Here is a 25,297-nt window from a genome sequence, read left to right on the forward strand (position 1 = left end):
TTTAAATTCTGACACGAGTATTTAAACAGAAGGTATCTCAATAAAATCCCTGTTGAATGAGTGAATGACTTATAGACCTAAGATTCTAAATACATAATAAACAATAGGGCAAGCAGTATAATGTTATACTGTTAATGATAGTTTTAATCTTTCTTAAGCTAAAACTTGACTTTTCATCTTGGTTTTTTTGGGTGGATTACTGACAAAACATTACTTTGCTGTTGTATCAGTGAGTATATTGAATTTGGTTTATGGGAATATTTATTCTTACATATTTATGATGTTGAAAGCATTTTATTTTCATTGAAGTTATACCAGAATCGAAGCTGTTAGGATCCTTTGCAATTTAAATGAATAGTTAGAAGAGCTAGTTTCTGAACTCCTTCGGTAGTAGTAATGCATATACTGTGGCCACAGGGATCGTTGAGCAGTACAGGCTATTTCTCTCTGTAGATCTGAAGTGAAGTTCAGTAAATGTCACAAAGCATTAAATATCTTCACGGAAGTGTTATGGTGTTTCTTTAAAGCACGACTTCGCTGTCTCACACAATTCTGTAGTGTCTGCAAAGCTTGTGGATTCCCTCCTCTCCAACATCTTTATAGGTGGACTCTAGTTTTGCAAAGGCCTTGACGTATATCAAAGAGGTCAGTATAAGCTGTTTCAGCAGCATCTTTTGGGTTCTAGTCAGGTTTTAGAAATGTCATGGAAATTATTTCAGTTCATCTGAATTTTGGATAGGTAGGAGCCAAGAAACTGGGATTCACCTTTACCTTTCCTATATATGGTGCAATATATGATCACATGTTCAAGACAGATGCCATGATGGGAAAATAAGCATGCATCAATACTATTCCACATTCACTAAAACTTATAATGGCTGATGTAGGATAAAATAATAGATGAAAAAAAAAAAAAAGACTTTGTGTAATTATTGTAAGAATAGTGTAACAAAAACCTTGCTCCTGAAAGCTTGAATTGTTTCAACAATGTGTAGTGAACATATTTGGTTATACAAAGCAAAAGCACAACTAAATTATCAAATTTACACAAAGTCAGATATCTGAAAGGGGATCTTTTAAAAAAAAAACTTTATTTGAGAAAGGAGGAGACTTATATCAGAAGGCAAAAAAAGGGAACATACAAACAGAATATATTTACAACACAAAACAAGAGATCACCTCTAAGGGTGTAAATTATAATAAATACAGTAGATTTAAAATGTAAAGAGACAATAATCAATTAGAAATGTGGTTTAAACCCAGTTTTCCTTTTCACTGGTTCCAGGTAGTTTTTCTGTTTTAATTTTATCCAAATTTGAAAGGTTCTGAAATTAAAGTCCAATAATGTATTGGGGTTTCTTACCTGAATGACATTATAAAAATATCTTTTGTCTTTTGTGAATACATGTCTTTGAAATTATATTGTACAAAAGTTTTCTCATTTGCAAGTTTCTCCCCAGATAAAATGTATTTTAAAAGATGCACTATCCCTTTTTGATGAGGCTGAGGTTAGATTTCGAAGAAAATTAAAATTATACGCAATGGGAAAAACATATAATTTCATTTTTATATGCTTCATTTTTTGAATGGGAATGTGATTTTTTTCATCCAAGATGGGAAAGGTTTCTGTTCAAATACAAAGCGCACACAACAATTACCTGTTTTTCTCAATTAATAAATCTTTTCTATCTAAGGAGGCCTTTCATATTAACAGCAACTATTTAGTCATTTGTTTGGCGACCTTCTAGGAAAAAGGATAATGTATCTTTAGTAGTTACAACATTTTATAAGAGATTTAATAGTAAATAGCATAATGTAAACAACACATGCTAATAACATTTTAGAACAATTTCTACATTTGGCAAAACAGCTATCTCTTTTGAAACAGGATACTGCACCTTAAAATACCTCAGCTTTAGAAATATAAATATTTTTAATAGAAAAAAAAACCTGACAAGGATTCCAGGTCAGTTTGGGATTATCCATATTAAAGGGGATCTTAATACAATGAATCTTTAACTAGCTTAACAAAAGTAAACCTATAAAACAAGGTAAACATATCAAAAGGGAATATGAAGGAAATGTTTCACTGGAAAGCTTCCTTAACAATTTCCCTACTCGCTTTGTTATTTTCTTTGACAATAAATCAATTCATAGAGTGCCTTTAAAAACAGAGGGAGCGCTGCCCCATTCCCCTCCCCCCCCCCCCCCCCCCCCCGCCCCACATTCCTCAGCACATGAATCACTTGGGCTTCCTGTTTCCATAAGGCATTTCCTGCCCCCCTTCCCAAAATCACTTTTCTGCAGGAGAACAGCAGGGACCTGACAAAGTATAGACTTAAATAAACAGGGCCTTCCACTGCACCCAGCCTTGCTGTGCCTGATCTCGAAGCAACGGAAAGGGACGCTGGCTGCGTACGTGCACTGCGCTTTTCAGCCTTGCTGAAATGCTTACCAACAATCTGAATTTTCCTTTTGCCAAGCTGGCATTTTATGCACAGTTGTTATTTTAGTATTTGTCCATGAGACCTAGCGGTAAAGGTTATGTGGTATTGTATGATTAGTCTTTCTTTTTTTTTAATAAACAAGTGATTGGATATCAGACGATAATGATAACAGTTATGTGCTTTTCCTGCAATATCCTAGTAACTGATTGGAACCTAATGCTGCATTTTGCTTCTCACCAGTACTCACAGCTGCTGCATTTTCGGATGTCTCTGTGGACAGTATCATCAAATAAGACAGAATGAAAAATTAACTAAGCAGTGCAAAAAAGAAAATAATGCAAATTTTAAACAGTGCCTTGCCTTGCCTCTTCACATCCACCTGGTATTCTCTAAACTCAACTTTATACACCAGCCTGGGACCACTGATATAGCAGTCAGTACCTGTCTACCGAGGAAAATATACCCTAATGTTAACAGTGTTCAAGACTACACTATGATACAGTATATACAGACAGCTGAAAGCAAAAGTCAGAGGATTCAGAATCACAGAAGAATGTTTCATCAATCAGATCTGGAAACTAATTCCAGCAGTTGCTGATCTCAACAAGCTAGGTGATACTAGAACTAAGCGATGTAATGTAATCCTGGGTTAATACAAAGTCTATCAGCTATTATGCAAAGGTTTATGTAGAATAATTGACTGCAACAGGTATTTTCTCAATTAGTGGCCATAAGGATGAGCTTCACTATGTTTTCAAGTGTGCATACAACACTTCTGCCTTTGTTAGATTCTTTGAACAGTAAATCAAGATTTGCTAGATCAGTGAATCAAAACACAATTGCTTATCAAAGCCTAGAAAATGCACGTGATGTTCAGATAATAACCTTAATTACAAATCCTGGAGCTAAATCTTTGCCTATTACCTGTTGCATAAAAGCAGCTTGCTCCCCAGATTCCATTTGCTGGGTTTGAACATCCTCATCACTGTCCGGTGGTTCCTCTTTGATTTTCACAGCCCCCACCTGCTGTCCTATTCTGTCATCCACACCAGCACTGCTGCTCTCAGCCCTAACGCTGGCACTGCTGGCAGGGGCTTGCTCTTCCTGCATCGAGTGATCTCCGTGAAGCTCTTCTTCGGCTTCCTCCAGGTGACTGCCAGGCTGCTTGAGCTGCTCGATGGACTTAGAGAGCATCTGGAAAGAGAAAGTGGGAATGATTATTGATTCCTTTCCCTGATGCCAAACACTGAAAAGTACTACATTTACACTGACAAAATTAAAGCTTCTGTAGCAAAACCATGTAGCTGTGCATGGCTAAAACATTAATGTACAGGGAAAAAAGAACCACAGGTCCCAAGCAAAAGGTCACTTGTTATTCTGCAGTAGAAAATACCATGTGTGTAGAGAGTGCTATACAGTAAAACTAAACTAAATATAAGACAGAATAATGAAAATGTTACACTGTTACAGCTGGCAATCATGAGAAATTAGTCTCCTTTCATACTCTTCCAACATAAATGCAGAAATTTATTTAACTATATTACAGTTCATAGTCATATAAAGGAACTCTAAGATATAAGAAAATTAGTAATCTCATTAATTTTTTGTTATAAGTAAATTAGGGAATGTTCACACAAGCTTCTCCGTCAACTAAAGCATGAAGGCACCAAAAGCCAACACAGGGGTGGTGACAAAGAGCTGCTGTCATTCCCCTTTCCTGTCACACAAAGATGCTACAAGCATGTCATTTGTCCATGACTGGAAAGACTACAGCTTTTGTTGTGCACGGTACAGGTACCCCAGTTTCAGCAATAATGACATAACACAGCTACCCAGATAATCCTGGTCTTACACCATCAAATGCTATTGTAAAGCTCTGCTGAGGTGCCAGATGCCCAAGTGCTGCAATCAAGTACAATTTATGTTTTACTAAGATACAGCAAACGAATTCCAAAATAGTCCAAATGTAACGCAAAAAGGCAAAACTTAAAAAAATAAATCCCTGCTTTGTTGAAAGAGGTGCGTAAGAATCTGCAGGGTCAAGTGAGTAATTACCATTTACTCAACTGATTGATTTCAAGCCGATACCGATTTGTATCACCAAGGTCAAATATACTGAGAGGAGAAAAACCCCCACCTTTTACCATTTCTCTTACATAGTTTCCTCTTCCCATCTGCATTCCCCCGCAACTATCAAGCGCCTCAAACTGTGTCTTAGCTACTGCTATATGCTGAGTTACTGGATGGCTTCAGTACAGCTATTTTGTTACAAACTGTGGACCATTTAGTTTCATTCTGCTTGCTAATGCATATGGAAAAACGCCACCCCAGTGAAGGGCAGGGCTGTCATGTAAACTCTGATCAAGAAGCTACAGCTGGATTCAGAAACTCCTACAAAGTCAACAAGAAGAGTTGAAAGATCTGTTTATGCAGTTCCAGTTGATGCTCTGATGCATACGCCTCACATCAGTGCAGAAATAAATTCCATGCTGGAAGTCCACAGGCTTCAGTCACAGCAAATCTTCATTTTTGGGATGTAATGGGAGTTTAATAGCTTACTAGAAAGAAACAAACAAAAAATTCCTTTTCATTACCATATTAACTAGCAAATCGCAACACGTGCATCCTGCATGCTGCAGGTGGCATGCTCTAAGCTGGGGAATACTTACTACTGCAACTAATGCAGAGTGTCTCCTTTTATTAAGCAGCATCTGGAAAATTTCTCAGATCAAACCCATAAATCTTTTCCAGTTGTTTCTCAGTGGATGACGCTGACCAAGAAGGCAATGAAGCTAACTACGTGTATTCGGCTCAGGTACGCTCCTCCCTGTCGCTCAGTTACACATCTGTGGGCGAGCCCTCTCCACTCCTCAAGCAAGAAAAGAAAGGCAGGACTGGCTGCTAGCAAGTAAATACAAGCTGAAACATCTGTGTGACAGATAATCACATACAGCTACGAGAGTCACTGATGCTGATCCATCTGTAAACCATTCCATGTGCCAGTTACTTGATACCAGGTGGGTTTTTCTGGAGGGGAAGCCAAGAGAAAATGAGTGTATGTCCACGGCGAAGTTAAGACACATATTTAGCTCATTACTGCTCTCCTTTCTTTTATGGTTTTTCACTTTTATGTCAGGCTCTTTCTTCTTCACATTGCTGTATGGCATAGAACTACTGATGAGCTTTCTGAGGCAACACATGCTGGACTGTAGTATATAATCTATACATGGAACACCTTCAAACACTTTTTGCATGTAATCAGTGGAGTGATCCAAGCACACGTAAGGGGGCTGTGGAGACTGGAGTGGCATTTGTGTGCAATTCAGCTTGCAGCATTCCTGTCTGGGGGCCTGCTCCAATGCTGTGGAAGTCACCGGGCAATTTGGTCCAGACTTAAGTGACAGGAAGAGCTAAACCAATTACATTTTCTAAGACTGTGAAATGAAAGTCTTTATGTATTTACACAGTAGATTTTACAAAGTGCGTTCATATTATCATCTTTACTGCCAGATCTTATTAAAAACATCCTTTATTCTGTGACTTTGACTAAGCCTCAGGCGAGGGGCCACGGGGCACCACAGTCATGTCCCTGAAAACCACTCCTGCTGCTTGGATAGCTAAGCCACTGCTGACTGCTTTCTCTGTATCAGCACCGTGCTTTCATACTTGGTTAAAGTGTTTTCTAAAGGCAGCTTGGCCCCATCTTATCCCAGTAATTACATTAGTAGCATGACCAGGGGACTGTTCAGTTCTCCTAAGTCAGAACCATCTTATTTTATATCTCCTGGTAGTACCATGGAAAATTATGTATCTGGAGACATGTAACGATATCAATTTAGAGTCAATATTTCTATTTTATCTCTCAATCTAAGGCTGGATTACACAGCAGAAAATGGGTCCTGAAGGCAACACTACTCAGGTCCTTTCACTGTGCAGCTGGACTCTTTTGTTTACACTTAATGTTTAAATCTTTCACTTTAAATCTCCACTTACCACTTTTTTCTGAATTTATCTGTAGGTACATGCAGGACTTTCTCCTCATTTTAATACATATTTTTGATTTTTAAAAAGTGATTTCTTAATCTGATTTTTAATAAGACTACATTTATAAATAATAATAAAACCATGGCTTATTTCAATAAGATATTGCAGTTGTACAAATTGGTCTTCTTTTACCAGTACATTTTACTGCTATCGCTATTCCAACTAAAGAAGTCACTCAAAAAAATGTTTACATGATAATGTAACCTATATTTTTTCCCCTTTTATTTTCAGGAAATTAAACTGTAAGGGATATGCATGAGCCAAAGTAAATAGTGGCAGCAGGAGAGGAAGCATTTACAGACATCAACTCCATTGTATAATTTCAAGAGTCCAACCAAAAAAAGACATCAAACACAATCTAACCTGCTTGCTTGTACAGAAAAATGGAAGACTAAGTGTAAATAATCTGAACATTGCAACAGACCATTTTAAAGGTCCTTCATTTGCAACTGCTGCCTTTGTTTCTCCTTTGTATCGATAAACTCTTGTAAAATACAATACTTTAAATAAAATGTCTTTACAAAGAGACAAAGCACAAAATCCTGCATCAGCCACCCTATATATTTCTTTCCTTAATTAATTGTTCATTTTAAATACATGGCAGTTATTTCTATATACGCTTATATACTCACAGAACACATTTTTCTCCTTATCTGCTATAGCTATCAGATTACTTTGACCAGCTATGTATGTTATTAGCTGTACAAAAACAACTTGGCACCTGCTTGTTGTTGTCTCTGTTACTCATGTAGTACAGCGTTTCTAAGGGATGCATTTATCTTTCAAAATCATTCTTCTGCATTGTGGCTTAAACATTAGTTCTCAACAAAGAGGAGAATGCCCTGGGCATTTTTTAGTTCCAAACAAAGTCAAATGTTGCTACACTTTTGTCCAAATAATCCCCAGATATAAGCAATATTTGAAAGAAGAAATGTGCTACCTCTCACCTTCAGAAGATGCTGGTCAGATGTGTAAGCTGGAAAGCCAAAACCTCAGTTGTAATATGTCTAATGAAACCAGATTCATTTACTCCTTCTGAACCTGATCCAGTCTTTCATGTTTCATTAAATACCATTCAGAGAGGTGAATGATTAATCTGAGGTTAACTGTATCTTTTCAATATTCCTTTTGACAACAAATAATCTTCCTATTTTTTCCAACAATAAATCAACAGAAACTTCCATATTGGTCAGTTATGATCACCAAAGCACTAACAAATTTTCACTTCCCATGTATTTTTTGTCATGGATTTTTCACGTCTCAGTCTTGCCCAGTCACTGGTTCCCTATACAAAGATGTTTCAAACCAATTAACATCCTTGAATGAAAACTGAAATTCAACCACTCCTTATCTAAGCATTAACATTATTCATACTGCTCCTATACTACAGTGCACACTACCAACTGCCCCATTATTTTAACCTTTACTACTACAGTACAGAGGAGGATTCTACCATTAAAAACAAATTGCCAGAATGCTATGAATACATTATTTTAAGAACACATGTAGGGTTCCCACACTGATCAAATAAAATCTGGGTCCCGTGAAGGCAGTACTAGTTTAGCTTCAGTGGAGGCAGGCCTTTGCTCATCATATGTGACAAAAAAAACACCTTTAAAGGCAGTGAGCTTTGTTCACGTACTCTTCACATTAAGATGTCTGAAGATTTTCTTGAACGCAGACTTCTGCTAAGGGCTTTACACTTAGATTAGTTTAATCAAAATCACCTTTTTTTTCTGCAAGTGGCAAGGTCAAAGCCTTCTAGATACACAGATATACAAATAACATCAAGATTTTAAAGTTTTTATTGTAGTAGTGGTCTTTTGGTACCCAATTGCAATAATTTTAAGTGGGGGTTTCAGACTTTGGACTCCCTTTACTGAGCTAAATGAAGATCTGCAATGGTGATCAAAGGGCCTTATGAGGAAATAAGCTGTCATTTGGACAGAAGTATATTAAAGCTGACAACAGCAAAGCCGATCTTCCCTAAGACAAGCAGAGTTCAGGTTACTTCACATTCATTATTATTTTTTCCCCAGAAAGCTTGGATGAAGTTTTCTACCTACTTTTGGATGGGATATCAACATTTGCAGAATGTTTTCAGAAGGTCAGCATACTAGATCCCGCAGGTATAAATGTCAGTCTTCAGTGGAGACGTATACCGTTTCCCACATCAAAACCCTGGCATCTGACAGCTTACCAGAAATAATCCATAGGGGTCTTCTCTTTGTTATTAACGACAGAGGCACATCTCTTGGCAATGATTTGTTTCTCTTCAGAATGGAAATTATCTAGGGGAATTCTTTACCTCTGACCTATGTTAGACTTTGCTTGTTATCACCCTCACAGCAGCACTGGCTTGCTGCTGAAGTATATTCTTTTCTCAAAGAAAAGAAATGGCTTTTTAATACATGATAAATACAAGGATCAATGAGGTGGGGAGAAACTTGCTCTCTTCTTCTTTTTATTATGGCAAGATTCACCTACACGTCCACCAAAAATATCTGACCAAAAACAGTTTTCAGGGTGTGCTGACACATGCCATATCATCTTAGGTCAGGGCAAACATTCCAATACTGGGTTCAGTTGAAATATATTAAAGCCTTAAATACCTGAAGTCCAAAACATATGGAAAAAAGGAAAGAGAAATGGAAAAGAAAAAGAAGATGTTAACATGTTCTAAGCTCTTGATCAACTACCATTTCAAAGTCTTGTCAGCTTAAAATGGTTCTGGTCTTTCTCACCAAAACTTTTAAGAGAAAGGGAGTATTCCCTATTAAAAAAAACAAACAACCAACAAACCCTACATTTTTCACTACTCAAAAGGAGGGATACCTCTGCAAATTTCATTATACAGCCTATAAACAAAAATGAATGGAAAATAACAAGTGTATGTATTCACTTGATATATGGTCAAACTTGTCCTAAGAAAAAAGAAGATATTGGGTTGCTTTACTACATCATCTAGAATACCTACTCTTTTAAGGTTTAAATAACTGCTTTGCAGAGTTTAAGTTTGATTGTAAAGCCATAGAAATTATACAATGAACAAATAACTTCAACTGCAAATAGAGGCAAGTTTTAAGAGTGAACAAAGTATATTCCAGCATGCTAGCAGTGTTCAAAAACCTTATGTAGGCACAGGTGTTCAATCTGAACCTTTAAGTTAAAGGGTTAAAGAATAAGGTTTTAAATTCAGTACTTAAAAACCACTCCATTGTTTGATCTTTTCTCACTCTTTTGTCTATGGACTACCCTTAAATTCCAGTTAAGTCAGGTTTCTTCTTTGACGTAGATAAGAAAGGCCCCTGGCTTTCTGCACACTTGCAGAAGACAGTTAGATGATTAGAGCACTGATATTTTTCAGTACTATTGATCAAAACAGGTCTGAGAACAGTGCTGTAGAAGAACATAGATGCTGCAAACTTTAAAGTCTGATAAACCACCCACATCCTCAGATAACCCACTGCTTCTGTGGCTGCAGCACGATCTTATTCCTCCTTAGGTGTTCACTGCTCTGATGATTTACTGTGCTCCTGACAAAGGCTAGCTGCTCTGAGAGTAGGAATAAAGGAGACTGAGAAGCTACTGGGGCAAAGGAAGTAGCTTATGAAGATTCAAGGCAGTGGAAGACCCTAGGATAAACTTAAATTTATAGTATTTGTGTATAGCCTATACTGTACAGACTAAAAGCTAGGTTCACTAGGTTTTAAAAGAAGGAATGGGTTTGTCTCTTTAACACAAAAAACCATGTGAGAATAAAAGCATATTTCAACTGTGAGAGGGAATTATTCTCCTTAACTTGTATTTTCATTGCAGTTTAACTCAGGAAAAAAAAAAATATTACTGAAATAAGCATTATCCCAAACCAACTGCAGTCTTTTTATTTCCTTATCCAACCTAGCTCTTGTGAGGTGCAATGCATTCCTAGTCCCACATGACTAGGAATATATTTACGTGACTCAAGTTTAATTTTCACATTCAGGAAAAATGTATCTATATGCCACTGCACATATCCCCAAATGCTACGGTAAAATTTGTGTCAATAATCATATGATCTAACAAAAACATGACAGTGGGAATCTCTGCTTTGTGAGGAATGCATGAACTGACCAGTTTGTAGTGAATACCCACAAACAGCACAAAGACTCAGTACTTCACCGGTAAAAATCCTTTTCTCTTCAGACAATTGAGGGCAGGTGAAATATTTTCAAAACCTGAGGCTACGAGATATACATATGCCATCTTGATTAAACATATGGAATGCATACTCAAAGAAAAGCCAAGTGGAGTCCTAGTTGAGTAATCAAAACACCCAAGCTGAGAGGGGTTAACATGCGAGGATCAGCTCTGAACTTTGAAGTTTTCTGGTCTTCATTTTTCCTAATTAAGACAAGATTTAATAACCAAACCACTGTACAAACTATGTACTTAAACTCTAGGTTTGTTTCTAATTTTGTTGGGAATTCTTAGAGATTCCAAAGAATCAGTACCCCTGGGAAGTTCACCCAGTAAGGTGGATTGTTTTGTTTGTTTTTTTTCTCTTTTTTTTCACTTAGGTAGAAGGGCTGAATGCCAGCTTTTCATCTTTTCTTCTTTGCCATTGCCTCTTATATACAGTTATTAGGTAACCCTCAAAGAAAAGAAAATAACTAAAGATGCACAATTAATACCTTTGAATTACTAGGTGAGCTCCAGAAAACAACTTTTGGAAAGCTATGTAGTAAGTGCACAAAAACATTCTCCAGATAAAAGCATTTAATTACTCGCATATCTTCATTTCAGAGCAGGGAACAGCATCACATTTGTCATAAAGGCATTAGCTCCTGATAAATCTATTTATATTCAGCTGTTCTTTGTTTACTAATGGATGGTACCCTGTTTTCTCCCCTGCTCCATTCTCCCTCCATCTCCCTCCCTTACCCAGAACAAGGTGTTACTCTACAGGGAAAGAGGAGCACAATTCAACTCTGTATCTGATGTTAACAATAGCACATTTTTCTTTTTCCTTTTATATGGTAATTTTATATTGCCATATAGATAACAAAATGTCATGTTACTAATTGACTCACAGAGAAAAAGTTGGTTTGATAAAAGCCAGTTTAAAACATCTCCAGATGTTTATGAAGTTTCTGACATAAAAAAGATAAATTTAATCAGCTGATTTGAGTTCAGAGTTACATATTTACTTTACATACTAGTCCACAAGAAAGCTTAAAGAACAATTCAAAGGCAGCTAAATAGACTTATTGCTGAAGCACAGAAATGCAAAAGCTCTAAAAAATTGGACCAAAATGCAGTAAACTTTAAGGCACCATTTACCATTCAACAGGAAACCACCTGTAATTTAAACCTGTTAAGATGCTTTGAACCCTATTTTGTCGAATTGTATTCTTACGCATGACAAGAACAACAAATTACCTTTGTAGTGTGTTTCAGAAGCTGAAAATGAAGATCTATATAATTGTATACACCAACTATCCATAAACAAGATGCTCATGCTCTACTGTCTACAACCACATGGGACCAACACTTAAAATTCCTTATTAGTTTTCAACCTTTATGTTTACTGGAAATTCCTTATTTTAGGAACTCACCTTATTCATGTGGATTTGCTGCTGGTACTGTTTCTGCTTCTCCAAAAATTGTTGATGTTGCTGCTGGATAACCAGCTGGGCCAAAGTACTCTGAGGAAGAGGAGCTGACTGGGTTCGATTCAGTGGCCTGTGACGAGGCAGTTTGTGGGCAGCTCTTATGCCAGGTGAGACTCTCTCCTTTGCTGCTAAAGGAGACTGTGGATGAAGAGGAACCGCTCCTGCAAAACAAGGACATTTCACTCCCGTGTGCAAAACAACAAACTAATAGTTCTAATAAAAGAGAAAGTTTTCAGCAACAAGAGGGGTGTATTTTGCAGAACTTTACATCAGTGCTGATGCAGTGGGATGTGTACCACGTGCCTTGCCATGCTGGGAAGTTCAGCAGCTGCAAAAGAATGCGATGAAGTAATAATTTTCTCTTTTCTGTAATCATTGAATTCTTTCAGGCTAACAGACTTGAGCAGAATCACTAAAGGGGGAAAAAAAAAGGTGCGGTCTTTTTCTCCCACCCTTCCACTTTTCCCAATGGTTAGGATGTATAAAATCTGTATTACTGCATTTATTTTCATGTGAATACAAATGTCATTGAAAATAAATTATTATTGTGTTGACGCCTGATCATTACCAGTCACAAGAAGCTTTTGCTGTCTCATTTGTTCTTTCAGTAACAGATGCTGCAAGAGAGCTTGGTGGCTGCTATTTGGCTTTCCCTCCAAAGTAACATGAGGATGAGTCGAGGACGGAGGAATGTTCCCCCCATACTGTCCAGCCAAGGCCACTCCTTGTCTGAGCGACTGGGTCTCCCCCTTCTGCTTTTCTTTGAATGATGATGAAGCCTGTCAAAGAACAACGGCACTAGTAACTGCTTTTCACAGACCTGGCCATTTATATCTCCACTTGATTAGATGGTCTTATGTCATACTTTATGAATACATACAGAAGAAAAGGTTAACAACCCTGTCTTACACTTTGACTGTGAGATGAAAAGGGAGGAAGAACATGCCAGTTAAATGTAACACTGTGAGAAACTGAGTAATGGAACCACTTGAAAAAAAATCAGTAATAAAAGCCAAAGCGAAAGGAACTACTAGTTAGAACATTATTAATGAAAACTCAGGACCTACCCTTAAAATTCCTAAAGACCTTCCCACAGCCTCCTGCACAGGAAGATGGGGGATCAGAGGAAACAGTTCCCATTGAGTTGGGAATAGGCAAGGCTTGGTTTTTCACATAACTTTCCACCAGACAGCAAGCCAATCAGAAAAACAAAATAATTACCTGTAGTAGTGGGAAGCTATTACTTTTCCTGGAGCACTCCCTGACTCCCTGAAGGACAGCACAAATATAAGTTTCACCCTTTGCAAAGTATATTTATATAGTTAAATTCTCATCTACAAAATCATCAAGAGCTGTTGTACATGTATAGCATTTTAAAATGCCCTTAAAATTGTAGTTATTGATTTAAAACTTTAAGAAGTTTTGGCTTTCAACATTGCAAATGTACTTTATACCTCTTTGTTTTTTGTCTGGTTAAAAAAATTAATTCTTAAAGGAGCAGTTAAAGCAGAATAATAATTCTTACAGCAAGAATAATAACCTAACAGAAATAAGCATGCTGAGGCTTGCAGGTAACCACTTGTGGTATGTCATGGTCAAAACAGTATCTCTGACTATCTAAATTCTGTAAATTCTAATGAGGCAAACCAAGGGTTTAACTAATATTTTTGGGGCGTATGCTTACTTCACACTCTGCTATCACCCTTCCCTGAAAAACAAACAGCAAAGTAAACTTTACATTCCATTTGCAGCTGTTTATTCTAGTGACAGAAATAATCACTTACATAAATCAACCCCTTTGCTTTTTCTAATGCAAAAAAAGTAATATTTGGTGCTAGATGGCCACATCAAAAGCTCATATGATTTGAGTGAGAAAATTAAACATATTTATATTTATTATTCTGATGTTGTAAAATTACTTTGAAGCCAGTTATATTTTTGTGAAGTAGCTTAATTTTTTCCATCATTTAAAAACAATAATTTGCTATAAATGTCTCATGAAAGGCTTCTAGAGAACTGATTTAAAGCTTACAGTTTTCTTTGCAAAGTTCTATATCTGATGTTAAAATGTTGGATTGCAGCAATATATTATTGGTGAGAACAGTAAATGTACTGAAAAAGCTGTAAAATAATATGAAACTAACTTGAAACTACATTTAGCACTGGAATTAAGTAGCACTTATTGCAAACCATGTGGATTGTATAGATTATTATTTTTTTTACATCACTGAAAGCTGTACTTACACATCTAGTATTTTTATAGAAGTTACCAATTCACATTCTAAGAAATTTAAATTGCTAAAATTTATTCAGCATTTATACACTGTTTTACAGAACCACCATATAACTTCTGTCAGTATTTTTACTTCTTTTTTTTTGGAAATCAGAAAAGGTAAGTTTTGACCAGTGACAAAATTTGCAGATATTTCACTGAGCCTCAGATGTCACCTCTAGGTTACTGTATCTTGGTCTAGATCTAAGGATCCTTATCCATCACTTTGGATTTCTATACATAGCATGTCTGTGTTTCCATACATTTCACATATTAATTTAACATTTACCTCTAAATAAAGGTGATTGCTGCAGACTAAACACAGGGCATATGAATATAACTTGTCATTATAATATTAAGTGTTCACATAGCATTGATTTTATTTTCGTGATGGTAGCACACCCCTCAAATAACAAACCTAGCTGCAGGAATACTAGATTCTTCCCCTACTATGCTCCAGTCCAGCTTAGGTTGCCACTGGAATCCAATAAAAAGTAACAGGTGCTGTACTTTACCAGGTATGTGTGATCGTATAATTTGAACTTTTATACTAAATGATCTCCTCATATACTTCTCACAATGTCTAAGATCTGTTATCTGATTTGCAGACATAAATGCAATGCATGTGTCCCATACTTACTAAGCCCCACACTGGCACTTGTTTATTTGCAATTAAGAATGATTGTTGCTTTCAAGTTTCAGGTATTGCCCAATGCAAACCAAACTCTGGTTCTTACTCTGAATTGCTTATGTTCCAAAATGCTGAAAAAAGAGAATAGTCTGAAGGAAGGCATTCTGGAAGCAAAAGTAGACAGGAAGCTTGAGACTGGTCACTTACACTGATTTGAGGTTGCACTGCTGGAAGTCCCAAGGTAATGTTGGGCAGAGAAGGGGATGTGTACAGACTCAACAAGTTCACTGATTCATCTTGTATCAAAAGGTGTTGCTGTGAAACCAGATGCTGGAATAAAGGGGAAAAACAACAGAAGTATAATTTCCAAGCTTTTTATCTTGGTTACTTTTTATACGTCTGGGATTATTCCTTGGTTAGTGAATCAAATTTCCGTGCAAAACTGAAATCTTGAGGATTCTCAGACCATCTCTTCTCATCAGCTCAACATCAGTTCTTCTCATCAGCTGCACTTTCACTACTAGAAACTCAGTGGGAATTTAGCCAATGAATTAAGGAGTATATTAGCCGAATCAAAGGTGTCACAAATATGGAAGTATTAGATCTTTAGTTTACCACGGTGGTTACAATTTTTGTTGTAAGGTATGAAGTGTGGTTTCTATTACACAGCTTGTGATGGGGTTATTTCAGGCACATTACTTACTTCCAGTGACATGGGAATTTTGGATAGCAAGTGAGGCAGAATGGCACGTCTGCCATTTGAAAAATTGTACTGTCTCTCTCTGTGTATGCATATACACAAACCCAGCATTCTGTCATTCTCTGATGGTGGGATACCCCTCACAGCCTTTCTAACTCCCTTCAAGTTAAAATTTTTAACACTTCTTTTGAAGTCTTGTGATACAATTTTCAAGGACATGGAATTGCTGACATATTTTTAATTACTGTCAAGTAAAACCAGACATTCTACAAAGATCACCCTCTGTCTTTCCATTCTAGATTCATTGGGAAGAAACATAAAAAGTTACATTACCACAACAGGAATCTTTTTGAAGCCTTTGCCTTTCTGCTTGAACAGTCATGTTTTTCAACATGTGGTCTAGTATAGTTGCTTGAATTACATTTTCTGTTTAACTCTTGCTTCCCTCCCAGAACTTTAACACAATAAGAGCTACAAAGGTCTTATTAGACTTAGGAACTCTGGCATGATATGGTCCCCAAGGGAACAACATCCTTGAAAAAGAATACCCTGTGTAACAGTATGACACAGTGACTGCTTTCTTCCCAAACAAAAAGCATATGGGACTCCAATAATAGACCACCTCCAAGAGGGATACTGCACACTCGGGCTTTGACTAAAGTAAATATAATAACTTGTCAAGCATGTTGTGGGGAGCTGTAGATTTTCCCCTGGACAAACCTGGAATATCAATTAACTCTGTAAAATACTTTGTGCTAATACAATGCAACTTCAGACCATCAATGAAAATGGCTAAGCACAAAACCACAGGATGTTATTCCAAAACATAACCTTCCTCGTACAGTTTGTTTGGAGATACGACCTATCACTGAGACAATAACAGTAGAAGTCTATCTCTGTAATTTTTTTTTGGTACCTAGGGAATACCAACAGATAGCATATGAAACAAAGAAGCTTCACTTGTATATTACATTAATTCCTGGCTAACAGTGTCTTGCCTTGATAACAACCATCTTTGACCATGAATAAAATGAAGTATGTCAAGACTATGGAGATATAATTGAGGGAGACTACAGAGATTTAACTGAAAAAGGACACTGCAGCAGCTCTAATGTGCCTCCTAGAATATCACCGAATTTGCAGCAGATGCAGTGTCTATACAAAGCCACTTCAAAAATGCACATTTCCTTTTTGGTATGCCACTATTACCTTCTAAGATTTGAATTTCAAACATAACAGTGACAGGATGCATAGCAGTAAAACACATTCCTGCATTAAGGTCAGGCACAATTGTTTTATCAGGCAGCATCAATCATGTTATGTACCATGGGAGTTTAATGTTGAAAACAAGAGTTTATTCGTAAGACCATTGCCATCCAATTTCTAATACTGCTAATCATCAGTCATTTTCACTTTGCCAAGTAACCGAATTTTTAAAATATTTTAAATATTTTAAATATTTTCAGGTAAATATTAGCCCAAGCGTCAGTTAAACCTCATGTCCCAAAATAAGTTTAGTAGCCCACCTGCATAGATTACGGTCCTGTGTATGCTGAGGCAGAGCTGCATGACCCCTCTGCAGCTTCTCTTTTTACACCGCTGAAAATACCTTGAAATGGTGGCAAAGGCTGGAGTTGCCAGCAGTGTCATTTGGCAGTACAATGGCTAAGCAGACTTCACGGTTTGGATTGGCACCTAAATTACCCCAAAGAGCAACTTGCCCTACTTGCTGCTCTCTGTACATACTCACTGGGTCCATGGATCCTGCATCCTGATGCTTAAAATAGCCCGTCCACAGAGTTACTCTCTTTCATAAAATAGAGTAGAATAACTAAATGTAACAGTGCACGGTGATCAGCAAGTAACCATGATTAGTTATTGTACTTCTGTTGTGCTACCAGGACCTGCTGGGAAGCAGGAACTTCTCTTTCATGTGTGCATGTTTATATGCACATTTATACTTCAAGAGTGGAAGAGGAAATGGTGCGGCTTTAATACTTCTCAGTTGTGGAGCTACAGTAAGGTTATAGCTTTGAATATTCACAATGACTCAACATTCTTATTTCTTAGGGCTTTTGGGGAGGTTTTTTTGTAATTAATTAAACTCTCTTGACGTACACTTGAAACAAACCTTACCGGCTGGTCAGAAACTTACACATTTTTCCTCTAGCCACTTGCAAAGAGCACGTCAAGGAGCTGAGTGTCAGAAACACAGCACTGTGGGGCTGCACAAATCACGTATGCATTTATCCGCCGTGCATGTCATTTATAATCCTGTATAATCAGGTGATATTCTAGGAAATGCTGCTCTCCAAAGTGCAAATGAAAGAAAGAAAATGATCTGAAGCTCACTTACACCAACTAAAAACTTTCCATTGCCTTCGGTGGCTTTTGACCAGGCCTGAACGCCTGAAATTAATCATTTCACATGACTAAGGCAGTTTGTCCCTCTGAACTCAAGGGACATGCTGTGCAGGGGCTCAATCCTGCTTGCATTTCTCATGCAAGTTAGATTTAGCCCCAGCACAGCAGGTCACCTGAAAGTGTACAGCGTGCTACAAGAGACAAATAGCTACTGCAGTGAACCTTGATGATACTGGACACAACCGGGCCTAATAAAAACAGCATTTTATTTATAAGGTGCAATTAAAATCTTGAGTTTAACTTTCAAGTTTCGTATAATGAGACCGGTGTCTTAACAAATGGTACTGAAAGTACCATTAAGGGAACTGTGATAGTAAAAGATTATCTGTAAAAACGTAGCATTTGCAGAGCACTTTTGTTCATTCAAAAGATTTAAATGTCTACCCACCAGACTGCTCAGGAGGGTAAACCACTTAAAGATCTCACTATTCAAATGGATACGGCAAAAATACTGCAAAAATCTGTTTCATTACTGATAATACTCTAATTCTGTCTATGCACTAGAGTGTAATCATTTATGGTATTGACTCATGTTTTACTGGTAAATGGCTCTCTGTCATAGCAACCTGTTTTCCCCCAGCAAAAAGTGTTTTATTTGCTGCCATGAAAACCATGGCTATCCACCCACTCAAATAGGAGCACAATACTTACTGCAAATGTCACAACAACAATTATGAAACAACAGCAATGTGAGTCATGCAGGATTACAGCAAAACAAGTGATAGTTTGGGTGATTTTGAAACACTTGTCCTATTATTAGAAACTTCTGTACTTTGTGTATCTGATGAAAATTTGATTAGCTATACAGCCTTTGAGAGTGGGCAGCTAAAGCTAAACTAGAAAAGAGATATGCACAAGTTTGGCTGCTGTTAAACTACTAAATAAAATCCCACTGAAATCAAAATGCACTGAAGCTGAGATTCATGGAAAAAATTTTTGAGCCCGCTGGACCACAGTATTAAGAGTCAAGTAACCAGAGAGGTAAAGAAATCCCTGACTGGATCCAGAAATGGGAGTCCGTAGTTTCAGCTGCTTAGCACACTACCAACGAGCTAAGTGACCAACTCCAACATGCAGAGCTCAACTTCTAAAGGAACATTTTAGGCTCTGTTAAGCATCTGTGATTGTATAGTGGAGCTGTAACTTCTGATGTCTGGCAAACATAATGGCAAATGATATGCAATGCAGTATTGTATTAATAAACATAATATAACTCTGCTGGTTGTTGCTACAACCTTTCCAAATCTCCCCAGAGACAGGCTGCCAACCTGACCAGATTGTATGCATTTCTGATCATGGTTCAATACTGTGGGCAAGTGTCCAGAAACTGTAACATCCAAGGTAACAAGCACTGTGTATCAGTCTGTAACTTTATGCCCTTTGCATTTTGTAGTATCCTTGTCAACAAAAGATCCAATTGGACAAGATTTCCTGTTTAATACAACACTAACACCCACATATTACAAATTTCTATCTAAAACACACCCAATATTAAAATATACCATTTAATTCCACTAAACTATGATCTGAAACATACCCAATATTAAAATATATCATTTAATTCCACGGAACTAGGATCTGATCTAATCCAAATGATGGACTTTACTCTGCATCATTTAGATTTCTTTGCAATCACGTACAGGGGGCTATGAGGCAAGACCACATGTTAGCCATCAATGTAACTTTTTTTTTTCTTTTTGGTTACGGGCCAGAGAGAGGCTACTAATCAGTCCGCAGAGGTCACGCACCTGCCCCCTGGATCATAGTTCACACACACAATTAATTCATTATGGGGAAAAGTCACTGCTGGAGGTTGAACTGCCCATTCCAGGTTTTTTTGAGGTGAATGTCCTGCCACTGACCTGGAGAAATAGCTCCATTAACTAAAATGCTGTTAAATCACATTTTCTTATGCAATTTTTCTAACATAAACAGCATAAACCAAAAAAGAATAGAAAACTTTGCCAACAAAGCAGGAATTGATGTAAGTATAGGCACTGGATAGAAAATTGTGAAATTTGATTCTCTCTTAGTTGCATTATTTTATTGTCCGTTTACAATATTGCCACGGAAATCATGACTTAGGCATGTCATCTATGTTAAATGAGGTTTATCACAACTGATTTACCATCTGCATTCCTGTTGTTATAGGCACATATGCATGAAACAGAATGAGTAGTTAAGATTCCTTCTGTGTACAATCTCGCTTTACAAAACAAGTATCCAAGGCTTCTGGCATGTCAGTTATGTTGGCAAGTACTGGCCTGATAAGGAAACCGAGGTACAGTAAAATAAAAGGCAGATATGAAAAAGTATTTAGTCACCTAACTTTGATACTCTAATTAATCAAACCTACTTCAGCAGCCATCTGAACCTGGGACCACCTTAACTCATATGTGTTAGGGTCACCAACACCTATATCACTCTTTTGCATGTAAAAGTTCATCAGCATTCAGCACTGTGCACCTCTTCAGGTTATCCCAGAAGGTAAATTTCTGTAACACAGATGCGTCCAAGTTTCTCCCATAGCTCTGTCCCACTCCTCCAGTAGCATTAGGTCTGCTTTTGTTTGGACTTTTGTTACTAAAGAGTCTACTGAACATGCATCTCATGTATGAAGATGTATCTCGTATATCACACACCCTGGTATCAGCCTGCAATGTCCTGGTATAAGAAGATATCATTGTATCCTCTGCAATTATTCTGCTTGTATTATCAAATTGAAGTTTCAAATCCCTCCAATCTAGAAATCTGAACAATTATCTACTCAATAAAGTCTTACCTCAGCTTGAATGTTAGACGGCAGAACTGAGGTTTCATTTTCTGTTATACTGCTGGTTGGACCATTGCTTGGGGAACTGGGACCTGATCCAGGGGAGCTGCTGCTGACTGAGGATTCTGAAAAACAGATGAAGCTTACATGAATTTCACACTGGAAAGGAACATATGATCTTGATTAATTGTATACTCTTTAGTGCACAGTTGGCGGTTTTTTTCTGTTGAAATGTATCTATCGGTTATATTATTTACTTACGTTAAAGTTTTTTAATTCACCCTCCATTTCTTTTGGGTTTCCTTTTACAGTGCTAACAAGGAAAGATGCTCCTGCTCTTTCCCCTTCTGATCTGTCTGCTTCACAAAGGAAGAATTTGCTATTTAGTTTTGCCATGAAGATGGTATGATACTCAGCAACAGGCAGAGATGCAGAGATGTAACTTGTAATGAATAAAAAGAAAATAAATCTTTTTTTTTAATTGTAAAGAGTCCTGGTTCTGTAAGAGATCAAATGACAGAGACAGCAGGCTTGCAAAGGTCATGATAACATGTCGTCAATTCACGAGGCCTACTGCCATCCCCTTTCTCTTTAGAAAGTGGATGAGCCCATTGTAGACTAATAAATGCATATGTAAGTAATAATGGAAAAATGTACATCACTTTCCCTACATCTTTGGCACAAATATGAAGGAATATTTACAGCATACAACAATCTTAAAATAGGATTGGCAAAGCTGTATATTATCTTGATTTAAAATTTCCCAAGTCCTAAGATAAAGGGGAAGAGGATGATCTTGTGTGGTGTTGTAATGAGTTATTCTAAGCTTACACTGATACAAATTAAATTTATGTAATGGAAACCAGTTAACAAGGTTAAAGATGGAAGAGTGTAGCACTAGTAGAGGTAAGCCTATTTCATGGGACAGCTTTCAAATTAAAGTACTCAAGATGACAAAATAATTAATACCTAAATGTGATGGTAAACTATAGTCACTTTCCTTCTTCATTCTTTCTGATTCAGTTCACATGCAAAAATATATCCTCACTTTGACTGAAATTACAGTGAGATTTCTGTTTCTTGGACCTGTCACACTTTCCTACTAGAGCTGACTTCAGTTTAGCAAAGTGAATCCATACCCAGCTATACTGACTAGTCAGGTAAAGTTCTTCCGTTGTATTCTCACTAGTTTTCACAGAAAAGCAGAAACACAAACTTATTCTTTTAAATTCATTTTTTTTAAATTACAGTAACACTTTCTGTATAAATAGGCATGTAAATAAAGGGCTGTTTTCAGTTAAAAGAATGAAAAAAAAATGGAGAAAAAGGCTTTGGCCAGAAATGTTTCATCAGGGAAGTTTTGATTATGAAAGGTACAAAACATCATACAGCTGATATTAATAATTATAATGGAGCTCTGTAAAGCTCCAAATTATTGTCAGAGCTAGGAAGAACACATTTATTTTCAGTGGTTGCAGAAAAACACTCCTGGGATAAATATTTCACTTTATACCTTACTTGTGAGTGTACAAAATATAAAGAAATTAGCTAAAACTAAGGAAGTGGAGATCAAGAATCTCAAGAGCTTCAGCAAATAAAAATAATAAATTAGCTGTAAAAATTTCTAACCTGGAAATAATATATAGAGAAAATACCTTTTTAATTACTTTCATACTTACATTCACACCCACGTCCCAGTTTAGACATGACATACTATGAAAAGTTGTCATGAGAGTCGCATGTAGGGGGACACTGATGTGAATTTGTTCATGTTGTGTTTTATTTCCATCTTGGTGTAACATAATTCTGATCTACCAAGTGAACTAAGATACATGTCTGACAGACTAGTAACAGTTGGTTGCATAAACATATGGCCTGATTGTAACATCACTTGAACAAGCCATGAAGCTACCAAATATTGATGCAAAGTTAAAGCGAGAAACTTCAGAGTACATAATCTTTTCTTTCAAACCAACAGGTAAGGCCTTGGCAGCACTAATCCTAAGGACTAAAAATGAGAGGACATTAGACTGTTTTGGAACTCAGGTCCAATTCTTCAAAACAATACACGTGAAAATATTTACCACTCTGCAGTACCAGACAAGTGAAAGAAAGCCTTAGTATCCGTAGTTCATCCACCCTGCCACATTTTAAGTTCAAGGGCAGGAAAAATATTGAAAACAAATACTACTTGATGACAATTTTTTACTTTGCTTCTTTTCCCCTTTTAATCCTCCCCATATGCATCACTCTGCATTTTTACATGCTAAAAGTTCCCTTTCAATTACTAGGAATACTTACTATCTGCTACGACCAACAACATGCCACTGATATTTAAATGTTTCAACTCTTCTCAAAAAACAGCTTAGTGTCACTTTACATCAAAAACAACTAATCCTGACATTTTCAAACAAGAGAAACTATAGGGATAGGGCCTAACATAAAATTCCAAAATATCCTTGATTAACCTAAGTAATACGAGATAGGTGGTTTTGTGCCTGCTATTAGCATCTGCATTTTACATGGAGATGCGAAGTGGGTCATGCAAGACCTGGAATGCTGTTCATGTACAGAAGACACAAATTAAGGGAAGAGACTGCTCTTGTTTTCTGCTTTGATGTCCCTTGCCACCAACAGTTTACCATTTATTTTTTCTTGTACTTGCTGTTATAAAGTGCTGGTTTCCAAGCTAGTTTGAAAGTATGGCTTTCACATTGACAATGACTTTAGCAAATTGCAGAAAGCTGTAGATTACAAGCTATTTATACACAACCATTTATTTACTATGGTTTTCTTTTCAGCAGCAGAAACAAAAGATACAAACTTTGGTTTAGCAAACAAATCCAAAACACCACTGCTATTCTGTGAGCAGTTGCAGCTGATACAGAATTCCTCCATTCTTAATTACCTGTCACCTCGAAGAGTCGCTTCTTGAATGAACTGATATTTCCATCTTTCCTCCTGAGTAAAGGACTGCTTCTTCTTTCGGTCACTTTTTGTTTTAACCTTGAACGTACCTTCAAATTGGGCTCTGAAGCTGGAAATGAAGAGAAGAAAATGAATTATTACAAATCAATTTACTGCTTTTTGTCAGACACCACTGATATTCCCCACAGTGCCTCATCTAATCCAAGGAGGGCCTGGGGGCAGAGGTTTTACTGCCCATCTTCATCATCCATCCTGCTGTTCCTCATACAACTCCATTTTAGATTGGAGGCTAGGAAGGAGAGGCAAAAAGTGGAAAAGCTTTGGATCCTACTATTTTTTTCATCCCATTTTAACTCTGAATTTACCTATTAATTATTGTTAATATCACAAGTATTAATTAGAGATGAATGCAACTTTTTTCTATATAATTTTTATATCTCTTGTAGGTGAAAATTTGGATAGCAATACAGCTTGGAACTTGGAACCTTATAATTGGATTATGGTCTGATGACAGAAATAGAGAGAAGCCTCCACTGGTGCCTTTTGATTTCTCTTAGAAATGTAACTTATGACAAGCCTTGCTGGCAGAACATTTCTTGGTCAGCAATTTCAGGCCCTGAACTTCAATGTTTTCTGAGTAACACACCAAACAAGTAGATTTGTGACAGTGTCCTAAGAACATTTACACAGAAAAATATATGCTCTGAAAATGGAGAAATAGGATTGATTCTGGGAAAACCTAGGATTATATTTAATGCACCTTGGGCAAGTTCCACCTTTGTTTTCCTAAATGGACACAGTCTTTTCATATGAAGGCCAGAGATGAAGCTTTGCTGTGTTTTTTATTTCTTGATATTTTTAGCATGATAAAATATTTCTTTTATCTGTTCTTCTAAGTAAACCCTCTATCAAAGAGACTGCTAAGAGCTAGTGAAAGATAATTGTGGAACAGAATTTGTTTATATTTCCCTTTCTGGAACCAAGGCTTGGCTAAGCAATATCTTAAAATAGAGAGAGCTGAAAACTGGGATCAGTTCTCTCTACTATGCACATACATAAGCCCAGCCCCAAAGAAGGAGCAAGAGTTAGTAGAAAAACAAAATAAATGAAATCTTCATGCAATTCAGCATTATACCATTTGTCACTTTGGGCCAGGAACTCAATCCTACACTTCTAATTCCAGTCCCTGCCCAGCACGTAATATCACACATCTTTTTCCTGCTGTCCCACTTGTTCTCTCAGGGATGGGGACATTAGAAATGCTTACACCAGAGCAAAGGAGCTGCATCTCTGCCAGCATGCTGCTGTAACCTCCAGTACCTGCAGCTGCGTGCCAGCCTTTGTCACATACTACATCGCTCTCAGCAAGCACTTCCTTCTGAGTAGCCTGTGCCTTGAGTACATTTCAGAGCAAGAGATACAAG

The 25,297-nt window shown here is 37.1% G+C and overlaps 1 protein-coding gene and 1 long non-coding RNA gene across 4 annotated transcripts in view; one reads left to right on the forward strand and one right to left on the reverse strand.

Moving 5' to 3' along the window:
- Positions 1-12,082, forward strand: part of LOC130147177 (uncharacterized) — a 45,548-nt gene extending 33,466 nt beyond the window's left edge. Inside the window, exon 3 of the long non-coding RNA XR_008821145.1 lies at positions 5,199-12,082. This is a non-coding gene — a long non-coding RNA (uncharacterized LOC130147177). The remainder of the gene's footprint in view (positions 1-5,198) is intronic.
- The window catches only part of HDAC9 (histone deacetylase 9), a 485,255-nt gene that overhangs the window by 186,964 nt on the left and 272,994 nt on the right, over positions 1-25,297 (reverse strand). For 2 of the 3 annotated variants that reach the window (XM_056333955.1, XM_056333954.1), the window contains exons 8-13: positions 23,854-23,982; positions 20,955-21,070; positions 15,256-15,378; positions 12,714-12,924; positions 12,089-12,306; positions 1,073-3,641 (exon numbers count right to left, since the gene is read on the reverse strand). In XM_056333955.1, the coding sequence (XP_056189930.1) occupies positions 3,321-3,641; positions 12,089-12,306; positions 12,714-12,924; positions 15,256-15,378; positions 20,955-21,070; positions 23,854-23,982 (1,118 nt within the window). In that variant the 3' untranslated portion in view covers positions 1,073-3,320. Of the gene's footprint in view, positions 1-1,072; positions 3,642-12,088; positions 12,307-12,713; positions 12,925-15,255; positions 15,379-20,954; positions 21,071-23,853; positions 23,983-25,297 lie in introns of those variants that run through there. The other variant, XM_056333956.1, reaches the window with a different exon arrangement.

This window comes from Falco biarmicus, chromosome 4, assembly GCF_023638135.1.
Source record: "Falco biarmicus isolate bFalBia1 chromosome 4, bFalBia1.pri, whole genome shotgun sequence".
NCBI lineage: Eukaryota > Metazoa > Chordata > Aves > Falconiformes > Falconidae > Falco > Falco biarmicus.